Source organism: Cervus canadensis, chromosome 1 (assembly GCF_019320065.1).
Source record: "Cervus canadensis isolate Bull #8, Minnesota chromosome 1, ASM1932006v1, whole genome shotgun sequence".
In the NCBI taxonomy this organism is placed as follows: Eukaryota; Metazoa; Chordata; class Mammalia; order Artiodactyla; family Cervidae; genus Cervus; species Cervus canadensis.
This window is the reverse complement of record NC_057386.1, coordinates 7,269,861-7,279,314: the sequence shown is the minus strand read 5'-3', so window position 1 is coordinate 7,279,314 and position 9,454 is coordinate 7,269,861. Positions and strand designations below refer to the sequence as shown.

At 58.8% G+C, this 9,454-nt stretch overlaps 1 protein-coding gene across 4 annotated transcripts; it reads left to right on the top strand.

Annotated features, from left to right (window-relative positions):
• Positions 1-1,108: 1,108 nt before the first annotated feature.
• On the top strand, positions 1,109-8,763 carry WBP2 (WW domain binding protein 2). 4 transcript variants are annotated; one of them, XM_043461131.1, is made up of 8 exons: positions 1,109-1,250; positions 3,467-3,575; positions 4,782-4,917; positions 5,675-5,767; positions 6,555-6,689; positions 6,893-7,015; positions 7,393-7,534; positions 7,654-8,763. In XM_043461131.1, the coding sequence occupies exons 1-8, from the start codon at positions 1,192-1,194 to the stop codon at positions 7,865-7,867; spliced, it is 1,011 nt and encodes a 336-aa protein (XP_043317066.1). In that variant the 5' UTR covers positions 1,109-1,191; the 3' UTR covers positions 7,868-8,763. The 4 variants fall into 4 exon arrangements, with proteins under 4 accessions (XP_043317066.1, XP_043317075.1, XP_043317091.1 ...); XM_043461148.1 differs by having other exon boundaries at positions 1,110-1,250; positions 7,458-7,534; positions 7,654-7,946; XM_043461140.1 differs by lacking the exon at positions 6,555-6,689.
• Positions 8,764-9,454: the final 691 nt, after the last annotated feature.

Genomic DNA, 9,454 nt, shown 5'->3' with positions numbered 1-9,454 from the left:
ATAATATTTTCTAGTTTTTGACCCTTAATCTAGAAAATCTCACTCAAAACGAAAGTCAAGCAGGTGGATCACAAAGTTGGCCACCACGTGTCAGAAAATTAGCAGTGTGCTTCAAATCAAACTCTGATCCCTTAAAATCAATGATGCACCACCACCCCCCTCGTCCCGCTCCAACTCCCACTCCAATTTCCGGGAAAGACTCGCCTGGGAGGTGGGGGAAGTTTACAAAACTACAGCGGCCGAGCGGGGACCGCACAGTGCCGGGTCACTGTGAGTCAGCTTTAAGCACTCAGTCTCGCACTGTGCCCAACTGCATTCAGTTACTCCCAGTCTGGTTTAAATCTTCGAGCCTGGAAAATGCTGGGAGGGCCGGGCGGCAAAGCCATAACGTTTTAGAGGGAGCAGCGCCACCGCGAGGCCAGCTGCGGTGGACGCGGCGATGAGATGCAGGCGCTGGGCTCGGGTTCTCCTCCCAGCACCGATTCCCACTGCCCACTTCGGAGGGTCTGGGTTTGATTTCATGGGAGCGATCGTAGTTTTTCCTGACTCTTCTCTGCCAAAACAGAGACTGGTCTTGCACTCATCTGTCTGGCTCAGTGATTACTCAAGGTGGCGGGGGGGGGCGGGGGGGGGCGGGGCGGGGGAGCAAAGTCATATAAGAAGTTCTCCCCAAACGTTTGCAGACGGAATGAAGCCGCCCGTTAGTGATCAGCGCTCCTACAGCTGGGGGAGGTTACAATCCCCATCCTGTGGGTATGAGCTTTTGCCTCCAGCGCCTTTACGATTAATTCCTCTGTGGCGGACCGAACTGTTCTTTCGGCTCCCTGGGAGGACCGAGTAGAGGTGGGGATTATGTAACTCGTGGAGTCAATCGGGGCCTGTGGTCTCGGAGACTACAAGTTCCAGAATGAATCCTTCCGCTAGCGTGTAGGGAGAGGTCGGGATTGAGGGAGCGTTGCCTTCTGGGAGTTGTAGTCTCGAGCTTGTTTGTGACGCAGGCGCAACCGGGGAGGGGGAGGGGGCGAGGCCGTAAACTATTAGCACGTGACGCCCGGGATCAGGCGGTAGGGCCAGCCTCCGCACGGGAGCTGTGATTGGCTGGCGCTTATCCGAACGACGCCACCAGGGGCGGACCGAAGAAGGGCGCAAGCGCACTGCGTCGCCAGGCTCGGGACCCTTTTCCGAGGGACTATGGCGCTCAACAAGAACCACTCGGAGGGCGGCGGAGTGATCGTCAACAACACCGAGAGGTGAAGACAGTGCGGAAGAACCCTAGAAGGCCGGAGGGGCTGGCGTCGAGGGTGTGGGCGGTGGGCGGCGGGCCGCTCGGTGTGAACCCGTGAAGAGGCGAAACTGATGGGTGGGTGGTGGGTAACGGCTGGGGGCGGGGCTGCAGGCGGCTGAGTGGGTCTTGAGGGAGGGGCCGGGATGCTGCGATCAGCGGTGGGATGGGGCCGGGGCGGCCGGATGGGGCGGGGGCCTTGCAGAGACAAGTGGAGCCCGTGCGTCGTTCTCGAACCCCTTGCGCAAAGTAGGAGACGTTAGGAAACGCGGAGAGCTTTAGACAAAAATAATTGCCATTTGTTTAGGCGTTTACTGCGTGTCGGGGAGGGGGGCTGCATCTGGTCTGCCTTTTTTCAGTAGGTGAATCTTGTGCGGCAGATGCTATTACTCTACACATTTTACATGTAAGGAAACTGAGGCACAGGGAAGTTAAGAAACTTGCTTGAGCTCACAGAGCTGTAAGTAAAGAGCAAAGGAGTCTTGATTCCAAAGTCAGTAGCCTTAACTACCAGCATGTAGCCTTCCAGTATATTCCAGAACTGCTCAGATTCCAGGTGAGAAACTGAGGCCCAGAGGTGAAATTACATAGTTAACGATCGTCAGATGCCTGACATATTTCCTATAAAGGTCAGTCTTTGCCTTTTCCCCTTGAATTCCTGTTGGCTCGGGTCACTTCCCAGAGTAGTCTCCCACCTGTCCTGACCAACCCCACTCAATTCTGTCTCTCCTCCTACCATCCACTCCTTGAATGGCTTCTTTCCTCTTGCTCCTTGGGCGTTGAGAATCAGACCAGCCAGCCCTGGTTGAGCTCTGATGACCCAAAAGCACCTCTTGAAGGAGCAGAGAAGGAATCTGAGTCCCCAGAAGAGACTTGGTGGGATCAGAGCCTAGACGCTGGTTAAGGCCAGCACTCAGCCCAGGGCTGTAACCCGGCATGCTTGTTGAGTCAGAGGAAAGCACTCAGGGAGCCCAGAATACTGACTCTCCATGTTACTGGCTCAGGGTCTGCCAGGCCCAGCCTGTTCCTGGTCATGACCTCTTTTCTCTGAGCTTTCCTTGTCTTTTCTGGTACTGGTCCTCTTTCCACATACCCCTCCCCAGTGAAGGAAGTTGTGATATCTGGGAGGGGAAAAAAGACAAATAGAACCACGTGAACTTGGACCGCGTTGTAATCAGAGAAACCTCACATTGCCCTGGGTGTGTAGCCTCTCTGTGTGCGAGCCAGTCCCAGGGTGGACAAACCCTGCTGATGCCATTTGGTACCATCTCCTGGGACCGTTCTTTCTCTCTCAGTGGGGCTTTTCCGGGACAAGAATGTTCTTTTAAGAAAAAAAAAAAAAAAAAAGAATGTTATCTATCCTCCTGCGCCTCCTACCTGGTTTAGGACTCGGTGCTGCTGCATAATGGTGTGCCTTGTTTTTAGCAAATGCTTGAGCCCCATTCCTGAAAAAGTTGTGTAAACAGCGGCTGAAGTCTTCCATTCAGCATATAAAGCTTGATGTGTAAAATAGTGAACCTCACTCTTCACATCAAGAATCCCTGTGAGAGCGATGAGAGCTATGGACTGTCGCAGGAAAAAGCACGTGTGTGATCATCTCAGGGGCTCATGGACTGATACCCCTGCAGACTCAGCTTAAGCACCCCAGGTTTAGAGAAACCCTGAAGTCAGCCCTTTGGTAAGGTGGAGAGTCATGTCTTAAAATGTTATGCATCAGGCTTAAAAAAGCAAAGCAACAAATAGAGAGCACCTGCCGTAAGGACTTGGAAGAAAAACAGAAGAGTTAACCCAGATGATCTAAACTGATTGGAGGGATTATGGTGCCTGCAAAGCCCTGCGGCTCTTCTACTGCACTGGTCACTTTTTTTTCCCTGGCTGTGCCCTGGGGCTTGTGGGATTTTAGTTCCCCGACCAGAGGTTGAACCTGGGCCTTCCGCAGTGAGAATGGGCAGTCGTAACCACTGGACTGCCAGGGAAGTCCCTACACTGGTCACTTCGGGGCTGTGTGGGTGGGGTTCGGGGAACCCAGCTTGCTCATTTTTTCCATGGCCGTGTTGTTACACTCCTCACAGCAGTGTTGAAACGACCACATGCTGGCAGCTGCTACCCAGGAGGGTTCAGTCCTTGGGGGTGACAGATTGTGACTCCAGCAGCCTCATCAGGGCCTGTCCTCTCTTCTCACAGCATCCTGATGTCCTATGACCATGTCGAGCTTACGTTCAGTGACATGAGGAATGTGCCAGAGGCCTTCAAAGGGACCAAGAAAGGCACAGTCTACCTTACCCCATACCGGGTAAGTTGTACAGTGAGACAGCTGGTTTGGAGATTCGTGGCTCCTGGAGGCTGATGTGAGAGCCTTAGGGCAGCCTCAGCCTCGTGAGTCCAGTGGCCTCTGAGCCCTGATGAACGTCAGCATGTTTCTGTCACATGTCCCTGGTTCTGGAACCACCAGGATCTTCGTGCAGCAAAACTGACGGCTGGGCAGTGAGTCCATGCGCATCCCCGAGCTGCTGCTTCAAGCAGTGTGGAGCTCAGTGCAGCTGCTGGAGTGACCTGGGCCTGGGGGGAGAGGCCGTGGTTACTTTGAGTGCTGTAGGAGTAGCCCATGAGGCCCTCGTGCATGTCCAGGGTGATAAGTGTGGTCCACGGGATTCAGTAGCACTGTCGCAGTCTCTGGGCTGGGCAGAGAGCCCGGCCAAACCCAGCAGAGCAAGAAATGCCAGCCTGCAGAATGGGCCTCACCTAAGAGTTCCCCGGGCAGACTCAGACTTCCAGAGAAACACAAATAGATGTTCTTGGAAGAAGACAGCTGCCTGGGGCCACCTGAGAGTTGACAGAGGTGGAGGGGGGAGAGACGCACAGGCCTTAGAGGAGACCCGGGTAGGGGTGGGGAGGGGGTCTCAAAACCCTGTCTCTGGGGGTTCAAGTTGGCATCTCCAGTCACAGATTGAAGTCGTGGGTGTAAAACAGCAGGTGCTTCGCACGCGGGGTGGGAGCCTTGCCAATCAGGCAGAGTCCATGGGCGGGTTAGTGTGCCCCTTCTGGGGTCTGCCACCCGCTGCCATTCCCCCCTTTCTTTTTTTTTTTTTTTTTCATTCCCCCCTTTCAGTTCTGTGGAGTGCAGGCTGGACCCCCACCTCGGGAGCCCTTCCCCGCCCCTCTGCCCTGGCCCCGCCGCCTCTTCACTGAGGCTCTGCGTCCGCCGCCTCCTCACCACCCATCAATTATAGAGCAGACCGTCCTGTTCACAGTGTGGCCTGAGTCACGCGTTTTTCTTGTGAATTCACACATCTGGCCTCCCCAGCCCGGCTGCACGTGGGGCCTTTTACTCCAAAAGGCACCCTCCGGGGGTGGCTGTTGCAGAGAGTGCCCTGGGGCTGCTGGGTGCTGGCTGTGGCCTCCCACCGCAGCCCTGGGAGCGGCGACCTCACACACAGGAAGCGGTGGCCAGGCTGGCTGTGGTCCGAGCGGTGATGGCCCTTGTCCTCTTTCCTTGCAGGTCATCTTTCTGTCCAAGGCGAAGGATGCCATGAAGTCCTTTATGATGCCCTTCTATCTGATGAAGGACTGTGAGATCAAGCAGCCTGTGTTTGGGGCAAACTACATCAAGGGGATGGTGAAGGCCGAAGCAGGAGGTGGGTGACGAGGGGGCTCGGGGCACCTCTGACCGCGGCCCTGGAGAGGGGCTCTGGCTCCCTGACACCCTAGCTGGTCCTCTTCTGGGCTCTGGAGTAGCTTCCAAGACCAGCCCTTGGGCTGCCAGCCATTCACTGGGGGGTGAAGTTGCCAAGAGCTGGGAAATGCTGGCATTCAGGATGACAGCTCAGATCAGAGAGAGCGCGCGAAGGCGGCTCGATGACTGCAGCCCCAGTGAGAACGCTCATTGTGACCTGGGGCGCGTGTCAGACGTCAGGTGTGGGAGGGAGCTCTGTCAGGTGCGTGGGAGGCAGGGGCCTTTGCCCTGAGCCCGTCTCTAGCGCCCAGCCTGGTTGCTGGCAGGCTCTTGGCAGACCCCAGAGACCCAGGCGCCATGCTCACTGTCCCCCACACTCAGCCTGGCCTGAGCCTTGCTGTTGAGCTCATGGTTCCCCTTTGGAGGGAAGCCAGGCTGGAGGTGTCGGGGTTTGTTCTCGGCACTGCCACCCCCTCTCCCGGGAGCGAGAGGTCGGCTCTGAACTTGGACCAGCTGTTGCTGCTTTGCTGGGGTGGGAGGCCCCAGGGCAGCTGTGCTTACAAGACTGCGCAGAAAGTGGGCAGGGGGCTGGCCGGGTCGCAGTGCTGGCGTGCGACGTGCGCGGCAGGCCATTGGAGGGGGCCTGGAGAGGACGTCCAGCCATCGCTTCAGATGGAACACTCTTCTTCTGAGCTGTTGATGCGCTGTTCTCCTCTCAGGTGGCTGGGAAGGCTCTGCATCCTACAAGCTGACCTTTACGTCCGGGGGCGCCATCGAATTTGGGCAGCGGATGTTACAGGTGGCATCTCAAGGTACTGAGGCTCTCAGAATCCGGGGCTGAGGACACGTGGAATGCGTGTGCCATTTTGTTCATTTGGGTTGTTTCCTTTTAGTTCTGCTTTTTAAACAGTCAGGAGGTGAATTCCTGGGCCCCGGGCTGCCCAGGGCTGGGAGTTGGGAAAGGGAAAGTGAAAGTGTTAGCCATTCAGTCCTTTCTGACTCTTTGCGACTCCTTGGACTGTAGCCCGCCAGGCTCCTCTGTCTATGGAGTTTTCCAGACAAGAGTACTGGAATGGGTAACCATTGCCTTCTCCAGAGGATCTTCCCGACCCAGCATCCCAGGCAGATTCTTTCCTGTCTAAACCACCGGGGCGGTGGGAAGGAAACCTGTAATTAGCACCACTGCCCCGTACCCCAAAGGCTGAGGTTCCCTTGCCTGGAGCAGGTATAGGACGATTTGCCAGAGCCGTCTGGCCTCGAGGACATTTGGCCTCACAGAAACAAATCTAGCCTTTATGCTCCTATGAGGCAACTTGTGCAGTCCCCAAGGGCTGTGTTCTGCAGACCTCCTCACCTTGGCCCCAGGCTCCCCCAGCTCCGTTCTTGCCCCTCCCTGGACCTCCTTCCTCCCCTCCCCTCACCCCATCTCCTCCGCCGCAGCTCTGACCTCCTCCCCACCCAGACCCCTCGCCCCACCCCTGCCCGAGGCGGCCTCGAGCCGGGAGGGCTGAGGCTCGTCTGCTGCGCACACCCAGGGATCCTGCAGCTCCCCGCGCCCGAGGCCGGAGACACTCACTTCTCTCTCCCCTTGTACTGTAGCCTCCCGAGGCGAAGCCCCCAACGGAGCCTATGGTTATTCTTACATGCCCAGCGGGGCCTATGTCTTCCCCCCGCCAGTCGCCAATGGAATGTACCCCTGCCCTCCTGGCTACCCCTACCCACCGCCCCCACCTGGTGAGTGTGACCTTTGCTGCCCACCCCGCACCCCTGCCTCCTGCCCACTAACCACCCCCGCCCAGGCGACGGGGTTGCAGAGGGGAGACTTGTTCTTGGACCTGCTTCAGGACGGACGGAGCAGCCAGAGGGGCGTGGGGGGGGCGCCAGCCGAGGGGCCAGGGCGGTGCCGCTCACCAGGTCCCGTCCCTCTCGCCGAGCAGAGTTCTATCCCGGACCCCCCATGATGGACGGGGCCATGGGGTACGTGCAGCCCCCACCGCCGCCCTACCCCGGGCCCATGGAGCCTCCAGTCAGTGGCCCCGAAGTCCCCTCCACTCCTGCAGGTGAGCTCAGCCCCTGGGCTGCTCCCCACGGGTGCGCGGAAGCCCCAGATAACGCACGACCACTGGCCTAGGGACAGCCCCAGGGGACCGGCCGCGTGGTGGCCAGTGGTGAAGAGAGATCAGTAGACACCAGCCTACTCTCTCGCCTTTAGTTGGCCGTGCTCCCTGGGAAAGGTTTCCTCTGTACCTCAGTCTTCTCATCCACAAAATGTGCCAACAGAACCACCTGGGGGTGTCGCGGTGAAGATCTGATGGGGAGGTGTGCACGGGGTGTCCCGATAGTGCCGGAAGCACTCAGGGAAGGTTAACCACTGCTTGATTCGTGGAACTGGGTCCTTGACACCAGCCACCCGAGCACCAGGGGTCTGGGGTTGCAGGGGCGGCCAGAGGCGGCGGGGAGGCCTGTCTCTGGGGCTCACCCCAAATGTGCGTGTTCTCACAGCTGAAGCCAAGGCCGCGGAAGCAGCTGCCAGCGCCTATTACAACCCGGGCAACCCACACAACGTCTACATGCCCACGGTGAGTGGGGTGGGTGCGCGCTGGAGGGGCCCCCGCAGCCCCAGCTGCTGGGATTCAGAGGCGGGAGAGACCTCGTCTTGTTCGGACGGTCCTAACGTGATCTTTCCTTTCTTCTTCAGAACCAGCCTCCACCACCTCCCTACTACCCCCCTGAAGATAAGAAGACCCAGTAGACCCCGCCACCCCCTCCTCCTGCCTCCCCTCGCTCTCTCCTCCCCTCCCCTTGGGGCTGAGTCGGGGTTGTGGGGCGTGATGGGAAGGCCTTGTCCTTCCTCCAGCTCTGATATAAAACAATTATCAGGAACTCGCCTTGAGAGAAGGGGGGCCCCTTGACTTGGGGTGGTGCCTCCCAGTTTCCCACACAAGCCCGGAGCCCGCCGGCTTCCTGAGCCGTCCCGTTGGGGGGCGGGGGGGCACCCCCCTCGTCCCCATCCTGCTCTCGAAGCTTCTGCCCATGGAGGGACTCTCTGGCCACCTCCTCTGCCGCAGTCCAGCTCTCTGATTTTGTAGCCACTTTATCCCCAGCCTCACAAGCCCTGGGAGCTCCCGCCCCCGCCCCAGGCGCCCTGCCAGCTCCCGGCCCCGCCCCAGGCGCCCTGTCAGGCCCCACTCACATTCCGTCTGCCCTCCTCTGTGCCTGGCTGAGGAGGGCCACCTGCCCGCCGACTGTCCACCTGCATTCCGTTCCCAGCCGACTTCGTCCCTTCACGCTCACCTTCCCGTCCCTGCCTCGTCCTGGGTCTTCCTCTCGCCTCGCCGCCGGGAGTGGGTGGCCTGAGGGCAGCCGTGGCTGGGGGCAGTGCCCCTCTGCTGCCTCACTGGTCTTTCTGGAATTTGTTTCCGTTCACCTCTCCTTTCCCTCTAGAAGGGGCCTCTCAGACTGGAACTGGAGAATGCATGTCCATTTGGGGGCCACCGGGTGGGCTGGCAACCAGCCCCCAGGGCCCGGCCTGGACGTTGACCGTGACCTCTTGCCAGCCCCTCAGCTTGCCTTCTTCCCTTTAAGCTTCACGCCTGGTTGGCAATGTGTCCTCTAGATGCACTAAAATTTTGCTCTCACTTGCTCCTGGACTGGCTGTGAAGAGAGGAGATGGTTATTTAAAGAGGATTCCCTATTTATTTGACAAAAAAAAAAAAAATTTCAGTTAATATATTAATGTGAAATAAATCCTGTTTGCACCTTGATTTGTCTGCTCAAAATGTGAACTAGTAAAAGTGAAGTGACTGGACCCCTGTCTGGCTCTGTGTGGTGAGGGAGGCACTCATGGGAAGGGGGGCTGTCTGGCCTCCTTATGGAGGCGGGGGAGGCCCAGGGCCGTGGTGTTCCCTCCCGCCTGAGAGTCCCTTGTTCTCTTGACCTATTTGGGCCCAGGATGCTGAGGCCTCTCCCGTGTCCGTCTCACGGGGGTTGCTCAGCAACAGGTCCACCCACGGAGTACCCCCGGGCCCAGCAGCTGCCCAGGTGGGAGGCCTCGGACAGGAGCCGGGCTGGATGGGTGTTCGCTCCATGCCTGGTGTGGTCACTGCCCTGCCCTGAGGTCACTGCCCCGCCCTCCTTGGAAAGAGCCTCGGTGCCTGAGGCCAAGAAGGGTGGGACATGGCCACAGCCCACGTCCAGGCCTGCACCCCTGGGACCCTGACCTGGAGGGAGGCTCTGGATGTGGTGGGGCCCAGCCTAGCCTGAAGCATCCATGGTCCTGTGCCTTCTGGACCAAGTCACCTCCCCAGCCCCTTCCTTCTGGCCAGCCCTGCCCAGCAGCCCCGGGCTTGGCGAAACCCTCTGCAAGGGCATTTGAAGAGGGCGCCCTCCCTGTGGGGACAGGGGCCGTGCGGCCGTCCCCGCCCGGCACAGCCTGGTCCCGTCAGCTCAGTGGAATGTCACCTGTGGGGCAGAGCAGGTTGAGCAGTTGGCTGGTCCCG